We start from the raw sequence: 14,518 nt of genomic DNA, 5'->3' as shown, positions 1-14,518 counted from the left end.
TGCGGTATGGATACCCGCACATCATCAACGATAACGGAACCAACTTTGCTCAAGGTGAGTTCAAAATGTTATGTGAAGAAAAGAACATCCGGTTGGATTTGTGCTCAGTGGCACATCCACAGGGCAATGGCCAAGTAGAAAGAATGAATGCCTTGGTGCTTTCCGGTATCAAGCCTAGACTCATTGATGCGGTGGAAAAGTCACCGGGATGTTGGCTCGATGAGCTACCATCGCATCTTGTGGAGTATAAGAACAACTCCAAACCGGTCTACCGGATACACTCCCTTCTTCATGGTTTATGGAGCGAAGCGGTGATACCAACCGATATCATCCATGATTCACCAAGGGTACAGCTCTATACTGAGCAAGAGGTCAAAGAGGCCAGAGAAAACGATGTGGACTTGCTAGAAGAAGCAAGAGAGCTGGCTTTGGCAAGAACAGCCATTTACCAAAGAAACCTAAGACGCTATCATAACCGGAAGGTTAACCCAAGAGTTTTCCGGGAAGGAGATCTTGTACTTCGCCTGGTGCAGCGCACTGAAGGCCGGCATAAGCTTTTGCCACCGTGGGAAGGTCCCTTCATTGTAAGCAAGGTGCTTCACAATGATGCATACTACTTGATAGATGCACAGAATGGAAGAAAGGAAAGGCGGACAGGTCCGGCGAGGAGAGCAAGCGTCCATGGAACGTAGCTCTGTTGCGTCCTTTCTACTCTTGAAGTGGTGGTGTAAGAAGTTCCTTTTTGTACCTTATATGCTATGAATAAAAGATGCCGGAACCTTGAGTGAATCTCGGGGGCTACCCCAACTTAAGTTGCATGTAACTTGTCTATTTTTTCAGTTTACCGGTTGCTTATTGAATGTTTTTTCTTTCCGGTTTAGTAGTGTGCTAAATCCTACCGGAGTCTTCGACTCTGCTGCTGTCCGCAAACCGGCTTCATGGCAAGCAAGATAAACCGGTAGGGGATAAGCACATGAAGCTGCGAAAAGGGAGAGCAGGAAAGAACAATCTGAAAAATTTAATTAACCCCGGTTAAACCGGTTTTTGCAAAATTTCAAAGTTATTTCTAAGTTCAAGAAGATGCTTGTTTGGTGAAAGAACCTTGTGCTCATACGCCAAAGAACGCCCAGAGAAGGCAGGCAGAGCCAAGGCAAAAGAACCAAGTATGCATCAAATTGGATGCGGAAGCAATTGAGAAATCTTTGCAGTGCAGGATAAAAGCGGAACCAAAAGCAAAATATGTTAAGGCAAACTCATAAGTACTTAGCTACCGGTATAACTTACCGGCAGGAAATGTTGTAGCACAACCACAGGCAAACTTAAGTTTTACATCATAAGCCCCGGCATTCCGGGGCAGAATTTAACAGATATTGTCTTAAAGCAACAGGACCAACAGATATAATGAGCAAACACTTCAAAGGAAATCATCATGCAGCAGGGGCTTCCGGAGGAGCATCGCCGGCACCAGCATCGCCCAGGACCTCTTCTTCGGCTTCATCCTCCTCCTCGTCGAGATAATCCGTGACGCCAGGAGGGGGAGGGATGAAGGTGCGCATGTCGGCATACTCCGCGATGCGGTACGCGCGATCCTGCCGCTTGGCGGAGAGGATCGGGTCCAGATCCGTTTCTGCGCCTTCGCGCACGCCGGTAAGGGCGTCCAGATTGAGCTCCGGGTACCAGGAGCAGGCGACGCGGAGGGCGGAGTCCGCTCCAGCGCGGGCAGCAGAGCACTGCCACTCGCGGATCCTCCTGCCGGCACCTTTCAGGCGGTCGTTGATGAGGGAGAAGGTGTCCGGCACCTCCTCGCCGAGCCATAAAGTCCTGTATAGCTGGGTAGCTACATCAGGATGTCCGAAAGATTGCGGTCTATGCAGCGCATATGGGACACCCGCGCGTTAAGCGCGACCAGATGGTCCTTGGGCGTCCATGGCACGGTAAGATCCGCTTGGCCTTTGTCCTTGCGCTGCGCGTCGACCTTCTTGACGGCATACCTCTGCGAGTCCGGAAAGAGGCCTGTGCAAAGAAAGAAAAAGCTCAAGGAAAAGAGTCCGGAAGAAAAAGAGACCGGAAGAAAAAGAGACCGGAAGAAAAAGAGACCGGAAGAAAAAGAGACCGGAAGAAAAAGAGACCGGAGAGAAAAGAATCCGGAAGAAGAGAGACCGGACGGAAAGATAGCGGAAACAAAAATGGGGTCGAAGGAAAAAAGGCTCGTATGCAGTAGTCAAAGTGTAAAAGAAAACAACTTACGGAGGGCAAGTGTGTCGGTCTGCAGGATCAGCTGATCGCACTCCTTGTGCCCCTCCTCCAGCCGCGCGGCCTTCTCCTCGGCACCCTTCCGGGCCTTGGTCATCTCCTCCAGCTCTGCCCGCAACACCACAGTGGCATTGCAGGCATTCTCCAGAGCCTCGTCCAACTTGGCCGCTGCGGTCACTTCAGCGGCCTTGAGGGCCTTGGCGTGGTCAAGCCCCAGCTGAATCAACTGAGACTTGAGCTCCTGGTAGCTGGTCTTGAGGGCGTTTAGCTCCTCCTGGTGCTGCCGGCTGAGCTCATCCTTCTCCCCTGTAACTTAGGAAAAATGAGTGTTAGCAAGGCTACACTAGTAAAACTGAAAAGAAACCAAGTTCAAAGGAGAAAGGAAAAAATAGTACGTTGGGCCGTGGCGAGCTGCTCCTTGAGAGCATCGATGGAAGCTTCCGGGATCACTGTTGAACAGAAATTGTAAATATCACAAGGAAAAGAGGTTTCCGGTAGCAAAGATGCCGGTGAAACGAAAAACTTACCTTGGCACTTGTCATGTGCCTCAGCGAGCTCCCGGTGCTCCCATAAAAGCTCCTCGAAGAGGGCCTTCCGAGTGTCAGCGGTGACCTGTTCAAGAAAAAGAAGAAATAAGGTAAAATTTTGCGCTAAGAACAAAGTTCTTAACCCGAAACTCGGGGACTGGCAGTGCCGGTTTTGCGTTTCTAAGTTAAGTTTTGCGCTAAGAACAAAGTTCTTAACCCGAAACTCGGGGACTGGCAGTGCCGGTTTTGCGCATTTCTAAGGTAAATTATGTGTTAAGAAGAAGATGTTTAACCCGAAACTCGAGATCGGGCAAAGGCCGGTTTTGCGCTAGAAACTTAAGTTAAGTTTTGCGCTAAGAGCTGCGCTCTCACCACAAAACTCGGGGACTGGGAAGATAGACAAGAGAGAAACCGGCATGAAACTAAGGAAAAGATAAAGCAGAACCGGAAACGAAGAAACCGGCAAAGGTTGAAAGTTAATAGAACATACCGTCAGATTGTTCGTGGAATCGTACCACGCGCTGTCAAGCTCTTTTACGGCAGCCCGAGCCGCATGAAGTGCTCCTCGAACACCGATCCCCGACAGGATCAGGTGCCGGCAGCCGATCCTTGCCCATGCCGCGGGTCGCCGGAGTGATGTCCGCGGCGTTCCACTTTTGGGCGTACGGCAGGAGGTGCCCCAGGTCCCGGCCTTGGCGCTGAAACTCCGTAATGCGGCCGAGGAGGCCGGTGGCCTTCATGCTGGCGCTTTTGGCAGCCTTGGAGACGTGCAGCACCAAGGGCTGCTGGCCGCCCGAAGGGGCGCTGGAGGCCGTCGCCTTCCCCTTGATGAGCTTGGAGGGCTTGGGCGGCGGCGCGGTAGAAGAGGCCCCGGAAGTCTTAGCCGGCGGCGCGCCAGGAGCGGCCTTGGAGGGCTGGGCGCGAGGAGCCTCAGGCGGAGGCATGAGGATGGTGCGTGGAGAAGGGGAGCGCTAGGAGCGTCACCCGTCTTGGAGCCTTCCGGCGCGGAAGATTCCGGCGCGGAAGTTGTCTTTTCGAGGACGGGAGGAGCAAAAGGCTCCGCCCGCCCGGCAGCTTCTTCTTCTCCGGCGCCGGTGTTGCTGGCGCCGGTGTCTTGGTGTTCCGGGAGGAAGGAAAGATCCTCCTCCGTGCGGTGATCTGACAGTGAAGGGGCCGCACGCCCCGAATTAGTTGTGCCCCCCGAAAGGGAGGCAGAGGTGTTGCCGGCACCAGATGGTGCCGGGCTTGAACGAGGAGGAGGGGTTGAGGTCCTTGCGGATCCCTCAGAGCCCGATGGCCTCGGGCCAAGTTTGAGAGCGGGGCTGAGAAAAAGAGAAAAGACAAGTGGTTGAGAAAAAGCAACCGGAAAAGGAACTTAGCAAAAAAGGAGGCAAGCCGGAAAAGGAAATTACCCGGAAGCGGTTGGCATCGCTTTGCGCCCGTAGCGGCGCACGCCCACTTCTTTCTCCCCCAAGGGCTCCGTCCGGAAGCGCTTGGAGGGAGGAGCATGGCTGGAGCCGGCAGTAGATGCCGGCTGCTTGTTCTTCTGGCCCTGGGCCATGAGTTTGTCCACAAACTCAGGACCGGCATCGGCGCGCAGGGGCGGCACGCGCTCGTGGATCTGTGAGTTGGATATGGCTAAGAAGCGATTCGCGAGAAAGCGATAATGGCAAAGTATAAGAAGCCGGAAAAGAAAATACCTCGAGCACAACCAGCTCCTCGGGGTTTCCGGTGGGCTCCGGCGGGTCCCGGCCAAGGCGTGCAGCCGGGGTCTTCCCCATCTTCAGGTCCTTCCAATAGATGTAGGGATCCGGGTCGAAGGAGTCAAAGGCACGCTTCCGGAGAGGTCCTCGCGGCTCTGCCTGGATAGAGGGGAAGCGGTCCCTGGCCTGAAACAAGGTAAAAAAGAAGGTTAGCAAAAGCAGAAACTTACCGGCAAAGACAACCCCAAGTGCGTAATCTCTTACTTCTTGGGTCGGACGGTTAGAAGGAACCGAGGGGAAGGAGGCCCCATTCCCAAGTAAAAGGCATAGCAGTTTGACAAATCTGCTTAGCCTGGAGAACAACAACACTCTTGCTCAGAGCACGGCCGCTGATCTTGGTAGGATCGCACAGGCCATACATCTCGCTCATCCTATGTGCGCGGCGCTTAAGAGGAAGCACCCGGCGCGATATGAAAGTCCGGATGACATCGTCGGAACAGATGTTGGTCTCCTTCTTCAAAGAGGCCAAGAAGCGCACCACCCGATTGGTTTCGGCATGTTCTGTCCTCGGGTTGTAGCTCCAGTTGGCTCTGCTGGGGGGCCCCTCTTGGTATGGAGGAAGGTTGATGCGATCGGCGCGGCCGGTGTTCTTCACGTAGAAGAAAGTTCCTTGCCAGGTGCGGCAAGACTCGAGGCCGGTAAACTTAAGAAAAGTGCTCCCTTGGCGGGAGCCGACGATGCAGGAGCCGCACTGCACGGGCGGCTTGGGCTTAGGAATCTCCTTGCCCTGGACGGAGTTGATCCGCAAGTTGAAGAAGCGGGCAAACGTCTCACAAGTGGGACGAATGCCGATGTAAGCCTCCATGAAGGTGGCATAACAAGAGAGATAGAAAATGGCGTTGCCAGGAAGGTGGTGAGGTTGGAGTTCGTAGAAATCTAGGAACTCCCGGAAAAAAGTAGAGGCAGGAAGGCCGAAGCCACGCTCAAAGTGAGCAAGAAAAACAACAAACTCGTCGTCTTCCGGATCCGGTTCGATCTCGTCATCCGGAATCCGACAGGAAACTCCTTCCGGAATCCTTCGAGACCGGTACAGCCAATCAATCTCGAACTCAGTAACGTTGGAGCCCATCCAGGCTCCGCGAGTGGGTGGGGAAGGCTCCTCGCCGGAAGATTGGCTGGAGCTGCTAGAGGCTTGGCCAGAACTGCTGGCCTCTTGGCTACCGGAAGCTTGGCTAAAGCTACCGGATTCTAGGTTGCCGCCGGACTCTTGGGGGTTACCGGATTCCTGCTGGCTGCCGGAGTCGGTTTCCATTGGATCTGAGGCCGTAGATTCACCGGGAGAAGGTCTACGGCGCTTAAGAGAAAGGGAAGAAGAAGATGCGGAGGAGGATTCCTCGTCGGACATCACGAGGGTAGGTGGAGAAACAGAAATCCCAGACTCGAACCCCGCGTGAAGATCTACGAGTAAGAGGAAAACCAAAGAAAAGGAGCAAATAAGAACACCAAAGGCTCAAGATCTGGAAAGCAAGCGAACGGCGAGTAAAGCAAAATTGATACCAACCTTGAGCGGCGCGGACGCTGAGGGGAGTGTTTGCTGGCGGTGGAGCGGCTCTGCGGTCGCCGGCGAGCTCCGTCGATGGCGAAGCGGAAAAGCTCGCGAAGAAGCACAAATGCGGCGGACGCGAGGAAGGTGCTGCCAAAGAACTCCGCACGGCGAAGTTCGGCGGAGGGGCGGCGTAAGTTCGCCGGGCGCCGGAGCTTGAACGGGCGACGGCGGACGGAGAGCGGCGGAGGCGCAAAGGCGTGGAGCTCTGTGCGCGAAGGAGAAGAATGCGAAGAAGATGAAGAGGAACGGGCAGTTGCGTTTATATAAGAGAGAGAAAGTGGGCGTGGAACCGCTGGGCCGCGGCGGTTCGCCTCACGGCCCGCGACGGTTCGCGCCTTGGGCCACCACGTGGCGGAGGAATACACGCGCGAAAACGGAGGCCACACGGAGGCGCACGCGGGATCCCGAAAAGGTAGTGGGATCCGCTGCGGTGCATTAAATGCGTGCGCGGGAGTCGAAACGATGTGACAGCGGACACTGGCGCGTCGATTCTGATGCGCATGTCACTGACAGGCGCGGGACCCGATATATTCTCGACTTCGCCGAGGAAGGAGTAAAGACACAAGGTGCCGGAGAAAAGAGGTGCCGGAACAAGCCTTGCGAAGAGAAGAAAAGGAACAAGGGTAAAGGTGCCGGAACCAAGCTCAAAAGATGAGTGACTAAACCGGTATCTTAAAAAGATGAAAACCTGGCATGGTCCGTAGGATAGAATCCTCCAGACTATACCAGCTTCGGGGACTAATGTTGGGGGGATAACCCCCGGTATGCCAAAGGCATGCCAAACCGGATGGTTTGAGCCATCAAGATACCGGTTTAATGTTCTTACCGGAAGCCTAGTAGGAATCCGGAGGAGCAAGGCTAAGCCGGTATCCCCAAAGGGGCATGCCGGAACCCGGTATAGAAGATACCGGAAAGGAGAGCCTGTCGGCGGGTCTGGTCAAAGATTCTCTTCAGAGCAAGAAGACAAGGATGAGCCAAGCAAAGTAACTTTATTCAGAGCCCTGGCGCCAAAGAGAGAGGTGACGTCCAAAGAAGCCGGAGGACGTCACCAGCCCTGATAAAAGAAGGCCCCGGTGTCATCTATGATTAAAGTAGCTTTGTACAGTAGCTCCGTAAAGTAGTTTGTCCAGTCAAAGATGCCGTTAGGGTTTCTTGCAGTGTAAGCCACCCTCTCCCCTATATAAGGAGAGGGTGGAGCCCTTCTTCACAGGCAGGCAAGTATGTACGCGTGTATGTAGGAAGGCAGAGCCTGAAACTTGTGTGAATCTATGAACATGGTGATCTAGAGGGAGTTCTTCCTTGTGTCTTTCTTCTTCAACTTCTGGCCTTGGCCAAGTTCTTGAGGAAACCATCCGGAATCTCTTCCCACCTGATCGCAAACCCTCCCCCGAATCCTCTTGCGTCCATTCGGCCCCAATCTAAGCCATCCTATGGCATCTGCTCGTTCACCACGACGACACTTGTGTTTGTTTCAAATAACCTTGCTAGCCTAAGCCTTGTATCGAGAGGGAATACTTCTCATGCATTTAAATCCTTGAGCCAATAACTATGCTATTTGTGTCCACCATACCTACCTACTACATGGTATTTCTCCGCCATTCCAAAGTAAATTGCTTGAGTGCTACCTTTAAATTTCTATCCTTCACCTTTACAATATATAGCTCATGGGATAAATAGCCTAAAAACTATTGTGGTATTGAATATGTACTTATGCACTTTATCTCTTATTAAGTTGCTTGTTGTGCGATAACCATGTTCCTGGGGACGCCATCAACTACTCTTTGTTGAATATCATGTGAGTTGCTATGCATGTCCGTCTTGTCTGAAGTAAGGGAGATTTACCGCTAGAATGATTAGAGCATGCATAATGTTAGAGAAGAACATTGGGCCGCTAACTAAAGCCATGATCCATGGTGGAAGTTTCAGTTTTGGACAAATATCCTCAATCTCATATGAGAAAATTAACTGTTGTTGAATGCTTATGCATAAAAGAGGAGTCCATTATCTGTTGTCTATGTTGTCCCGGTATGGATGTCTAAGTTGAGAATAATCAATAGCGAGAAATCCGATGCGAGCTTTCTCCTTAGACCTTTGTACAGGCGGCATAGAGGTACCCCTTTGTGACACTTGGTTAAAACATATGCATTGCAATGATAATCCAGGTAATCCGAGCTAACTAGGACAAGGTGCGGACACTATTAGTATACTATGCATGAGGCTTGCACCTTGTAGGATATAATTTACATAACCCATATGTTTATTACTACCGTTGACAAAATTGTTTCTTGTTTTCAAACCCAAAGCTCTAGTACAAATATAGCAACCAATGCTTCCCTCTGTGAAGGGCCATTCTTTTACTTTTATGTTGAGTCAGTTCACCTATTTCTCTCCATCTCAAGAAGCAAACACTTGTGTGAACTGTGCATTGATTCCTACATACTTGCATATTGCACTTGTTATATTACTTTACATTGACAACTATCCATGAGATATACATGTTACAAGTTGAAAGCAACCGCTGAAACTTAATCTTCCTTTGTGTTGCTTCAATGCCTTTACTTTGAATTATTTCTTTATGAGTTAACTCTTATGCAAGACTTATTGATGCTTGTCTTGAAGTACTATTCATGAAAAGTCTTTGCTATATGAATCATTTGTTTACTCATGTCATTTACCATTGTTTTGATCGCTGCATTCATTACATATGCTTACAATAGTATGATCAAGGTTATGATGGCATGTCACTCCAGAAATTATCTTTGTTATCGTTTACCTGCTCGGGACGAGCAGAAACTAAGCTTGGGGATGCTGATACGTCTCCGACGTATCGATAATTTCTTATGTTCCATGCCACATTATTGATGATATCTACATGTTTTATGCATACTTTATGTCATATTTATGCGTTTTCCGGAACTAACCTATTGACGAGATGCCGAAGGGCCGATTCTTTGTTTTCTGCTGTTTTTGGTTTCAGAAATCCTAGTAAGGAAATATTCTCGGAATCGGACGAAATCAACGCCCAGCATCTTAGGATTGCACGAAGCTTCCAGAACACCCGAGAGTCGCCAGAGGGGGGCCACAGGCCCACCAGACACTAGGCTGGTGCGGCCCAGGCCCTGGCCGTGCCGCCCTATTGTGTCACCGCCTCTTCAGCCTTCTGACGCCGCCTCTTCGCCTATAAGAAGCCCCTCGACCTAAATCTTCGATACGGAAAAGCCACGGTACGAGAAACCATCCAGAGCCACCGCCATCGCGAAGCCAAGATCTGGGGGACAGGAGTCTCTGTTCCGGCACGCCGCCGGGACGAGGAAGTGCCCCGGAAGGCTTCTCCATCGACACCGCTGCCATCTCCACCGCCATCTTCATCAACGCTGCTGTCTCCCATGAGGAGGGAGTAGTTCTCCATCGAGGCTAAGGGCTGTACCGGTAGCTATGTGGTTAAACTCTCTCCTATGTACGTCAATACAATGATCTCATGAGCTGCCTTACATGATTGAGATTCATATGAGTTTTGTATCACAATTCATCTATGTGCTACTCTAGTGCTGTTATTAAAGTAGTCTATTCCTCCTCCATGATGTAATGTTAACAGTGTGTGCATCATGAAGTACTTGGTATATGCTATGATTGTGATCTCTTGTAGATTATGAAGTTAACTATTACTATGATGGTATTGATGTGATCTATTCCTCCTTTCATAGTGTGATGGTAACAGTGTGCATGCTATGTTAGTACTTGGTTTAGTTGTGTTGATCTGTCGTGCACTCTAAGGTTATTTAAATATGAACATCGAATATTGTGGAGCTTGTTAACTCCGGCATTGATGGTTCGTGTAATCCTACACAGTTAGTGGTGTTCATCATCCAACAAGAGAGTGTAGAGTCTAGCATCTATTTATTCTGTTATGTGATCAATGTTGAGAGTGTCCACTAGTGAAAGTATAATCCCTAGGCCTTGTTCCTAAATACTGCTATCGCTGCTTGTTTACTGTTCTACTGCATCTGTACTGCCTGCAATATTACCACCATCAACCACACGCCAGTCCTGGGCAGCAAAGCACTTTCTGGCGCCGTTAATACTTCTCATACTTATTCATACCACATGTATTTCACCATCTCTTCGCCGAACTAGTGCACCTATTAGGTGTGTTGGGGACACAAGAGACTTCTTGCTTTGTGGTTGCAGGGTTGCTTGAGAGGGATATCTTTGACCTCTTCCTCCCTGAGATCGATAAACCTTGGGTGATCCACTTAAGGGAAACTTGCTGCTGTTCTACAAACCTCTGCTCTTGGAGGCCCAACACTGTCTACAAGAATAGAAGCTCCCGTAGACATCAGTAGGTATGGTGGACACAAATGGCATAGGTTTTGGCTCAAGGTTTTAGATGCACGAGAAGCATTTCCTCTCAGTACAAGGCTTTGGCTAGCAAGGTTGTTTGAAGCAAACACAAGTATGAACCGGTACAGCAAAACTTACATAAGAACATATTGCAAGCATTATAAGACTCTACACTGTCTTCCTTGTTGTTCAAACACTTCACCAGAAAATATCTAGACTTTAGAGAGACCAATCATGCAAACCAAATTTCAACAAGCTCTATGGTAGTTCTTCATTAATAGGTGCAAAGTACATGATGCAAGAGCTTAAACATGATCTATTTGAGCAAAACAATTGCCAAGTATCAAATTATTCAAGACCATATACCAATTACCACATGAAGCATTTTCTGTTTCCAACCAAATAACAATGAACGAAGCAGTTTCAACCTTCGCCATGAATATTAAAAGTAAAGCTAAGAACACTAGTGTTCATATGAACGAGCGGAGCGTGTCTTTCTCCCAAAAAAAGAATGCTAGGATCCGATTTTATTCAAACAAAAACAAAAATAAAAACATACACACGCTCCAAGTAAAGCACATAAGATGTGACGGAATAAAAATATAGTTTCACTAGAGGTGACCTGATAAGTTGTCAATGAAGAAGGGGATGCCTTACGCATCCCCAAGCTTAGATGCTTGAGTCTTCTTGAAATATGCAGGGATGAACCACGGGGGCATCCCCAAGCTTAGACTTTTCACTCTTCTTGATCATATTGTATCATCCTCCTCTGTTGACCCTTGAAAACTTCCTCCACACCAAACTCAAAACAAACTCATTAGAGGGTTAGTGCATAATCAAAAAATCACATGTTCATAGGTGACACAATCATTATTAACACTTCTGGACATTGACCAAAGCTACTGAAAGTTAATGGAACAAAGAAATCCATTCAAACACAGTAAAGGAGGCAATGTGAAATAAAAGGCAGAATCTGTCAAAACAGAATAGTCCGAAAAGACGAATTTTTAGAGGCACTTAACATGCTCAGATGAAGAAGCTCAAATTGAATAAAAGTTGCGTACATATCTGAGGATTACTCATGATTTTTCGCAGATTTTTCTGAGTTTCCTACAGAGAGATCTACTCAAATTCGTGACAGCAAGAAATCTATTTCTGCGCAGAAATCCAAATCTAGTATCAACCTTACTGTCAAAGACTTCACTTCGCACAACAATGCAATAAAGTAAAGATAAGGAGAGGTTGCTACAGTAGTAACAACTTCCAAGACACAACAAAACAGTAGCAAAATAAAAACATAGGTTATCTCCCAAGAAGTGCTTTCTTTATAGCCATTAGAGCATCTCCAACAGGTGCGCTAAAACGCGGCGCGCTAAACCTCCATTTCGGCGCGCTGCAAACCGCTGGCACGCGTGATACCGAATTTTCCCCCGCCGGGGGCTCTATTTTGCAGCGCGCGTTGGTGCGGGAAAAAAGCACCTCCGCCGGAGGCTCTATTTTGCAGCGCGTTTCGACCATTTTTTCAAAATTAATCAAACGAACAATGAAAATTTGATCGAAAATACGAATATAATTAAAAGTTCAACGATACAGCGCGACATAGAGGATGAAAATGCCAATCTAAAGCTACTCGTCCGACTCCCAGTCGTAGTCCAATGAGTGGGTGCTCGGAGTCGTCTCCGACACCGGCGTCGTCGTCCACTCGAAGGAGGAGGAGGAGGACAGAACAATGGTGGACGGCCCTGCGCCGTTCTTCTTTTCCTCCTCCTTCCTCGCCGCCTTCTCGGCCCTCGCCGCCTTCCTCGCGGCGGACTAGGCGCGGCGCATCTCGCGGCTCGCCTTCTTCTTCGCTTTGAGCGCCGCCTTCTCCTCCTCCTTCTGCGCATAGAAGGCCTCCGTGGCGGCGACGTCTTCGGGGAAGCGGCGCGCCCACTCGAGGCGCAGCGCCTCGTCGCGCTCCGTGATGAGGAGGCGCTGCTCCAACTCCCGTTGTCGGCGCTGCTGCTCGCGCGTGATGACAGGCGGCGGCGGCGGCGCGAGCATCTCCGCTTGCTCCCGCGTGAAGACATCATGGAAGTTCATCGTCCGCCGGGAGCGGCCGAGACGCCAGGCGACGGCGTCGTACGCCCGCGCCACCTCATGCGCCATATCGTATGTGCCGAGGCGGATCCTCTCATCGCCGGAGCGGATCTCCGCGTCGAACTGGCCGCTCGGCCACGCCCGAACGCCGTGGTAGCCGGAGGCGGGGCGGCGGCGCGGAGGCATCATCGGCGGCGCGGAGGCGGAGCGTCGGCGGGAGAGAGGGAGAGGTGGCGAGAGAGGCGGAGCGTCGGCGCGGAGGCGGAGCGTCGGCGGGAGAGAGGGAGAGGTGGGGGAGAGAGCGGAGCGGCGCGGAGACGCGTGGAAACTTCAGTCAGTTGGCGCGTTAGCGCGTGTCGCGTTTATAGCGCGCGCGGCAGCGGACGCAGCAATTCTCCCGCGCGGGATAGCGCAAACGCGGACGCGCGGCAAAGATTTTAGCGCGCGCCCTTTTTTCCCGCGTCCGCTGGAGCTGCGCGCGAGCGCCCGCGCGCGCCAAATCGGTAGTTTTTTTGCCGCACGGCTGTTTTAGCGCGCCTGTTGGAGATGCTCTTAAGATGGGCTCAGTAATTTTAATGATGCTCACATAAGGATGAGAATTGAAGCAAAGAGAGCATCAAAAAGCAAGTATGAAACAAATTTAAGCCTAACCCGCTTCCTATGCATAGAAATCTTGTACACAAATAAATTTATGAAGATCAAAGTGACAAGCATTGGAAGATAAAACACGAGGAACTTCAAAATTTTCAGCATGTAGAGAGGTGTTTTAGTACCATGAAAATTTCTACAACCATATTTTCCTCTCTCATAATAATTTCTAGTAGCATCATGAACAAACTCAACAATATAACTATCACATAAAGGATTCTTATCATGAGCTACATGCATAAAATTATTACTCTCCACATAAGCATAATCAATTTTATTAGTAATAGTGGGAGTAAAACTATCACAACCATCATTGTAATCATCATAAATTGCAGGCATGGTATAATCATAATATACTTTATCATCCATAGTAGGTGGCACCAAAATACCACTATCATTATAATCATCATAAATGGGAGGCAAAGTATCATCAAAGAAAATTTTCTCCTCCATGCTTGGGGGACTAAAAATATCACAACCAGCTTCCCCAAGCTTAAATTCTTCCATAGCATTAGAAATAATAGTGTTCAAAGAGTTCATGCTAATAACATTGCTACAACTATTTTGCAAACAAAGTTCCATGGGTTTTTTAGTTCTCTCTTCAAACACATCATGTCCTAATTCAATATAAAGTTCATAAAGATCTCTAATTTTGTTGTTGTTTTCCATTAAGCCTAAATAGTGAAATAAAAACAAGAAACAAAAAGATATAATTGCAGGATCTAAAGGAAATAGCTTCGAGCACTCACACACCGGCAACAGTGCTAGGAAATAGCTTAGTAGTCGGAGAATGTGAATACCTTTTACCTTATACCTCCCCGGCAACGGCGCCAAAAAATAGCTTGATGTCTACGCACGCTTCTATTCCTGTAGACAGTGTTGGGCCTCCAAGAGCAGAGGTTTGTAGAACAGCAGCAAGTTTCCCTTAAGTGAATCACCCAAGGTTTATCGAACTCAGGGAGGTAGAGGTCAAAGATATCCCTCTCAAGCAACCCTGCAATTAAGATACAAGAAGTCTCTTGTGTCCCCAACACACCTAATACACTTGTCAGATGTATAGGTGCACTAGTTCGGCGAAGAGATAGTGAAATACAAGTAATATGGATGATTGTAAGTAGTAATTGCAATCTAAAATAAAGATGGCAGCAAGCGAACATGTAACAGAACTTGTTGGAAACGGTGTTTCAATGCTTAGAAACAAGGCCTAGGGATCATACTTTCACTAGTGGACACTCTCAACAATGATCACATAACTGAATAAATAAATGCTACTCTTAAACACTCTCTTGTTGGATAACAAACACCATTCATTGTGTAGGGCTACAAAAGCACACCTCAAGCCGGAGTAAACAAGCTCCACA

At 49.2% G+C, this 14,518-nt stretch overlaps 1 protein-coding gene across 1 annotated transcript; it reads right to left on the bottom strand.

Annotated features, from left to right (window-relative positions):
• Positions 1–1,837: 1,837 nt before the first annotated feature.
• LOC127347149 (uncharacterized) lies at positions 1,838–12,695 on the bottom strand. Its single transcript, XM_051373373.2, has 5 exons — positions 12,270–12,695; positions 2,781–2,937; positions 2,649–2,702; positions 2,248–2,559; positions 1,838–2,013 (listed from the first exon to the last, which is right to left on the bottom strand). Exons 1-5 carry the CDS (start codon positions 12,693–12,695, stop codon positions 1,838–1,840), a joined length of 1,125 nt encoding a protein of 374 aa, XP_051229333.2.
• Positions 12,696–14,518: the final 1,823 nt, after the last annotated feature.

The sequence above is a fragment of the Lolium perenne genome, chromosome 4 (assembly GCF_019359855.2).
Source record: "Lolium perenne isolate Kyuss_39 chromosome 4, Kyuss_2.0, whole genome shotgun sequence".
Classification (NCBI taxonomy): Eukaryota; Viridiplantae; Streptophyta; class Magnoliopsida; order Poales; family Poaceae; genus Lolium; species Lolium perenne.
The sequence above is the reverse complement of the archived record's forward strand: the minus strand, read 5'-3'. Positions and strand labels throughout refer to the sequence as shown.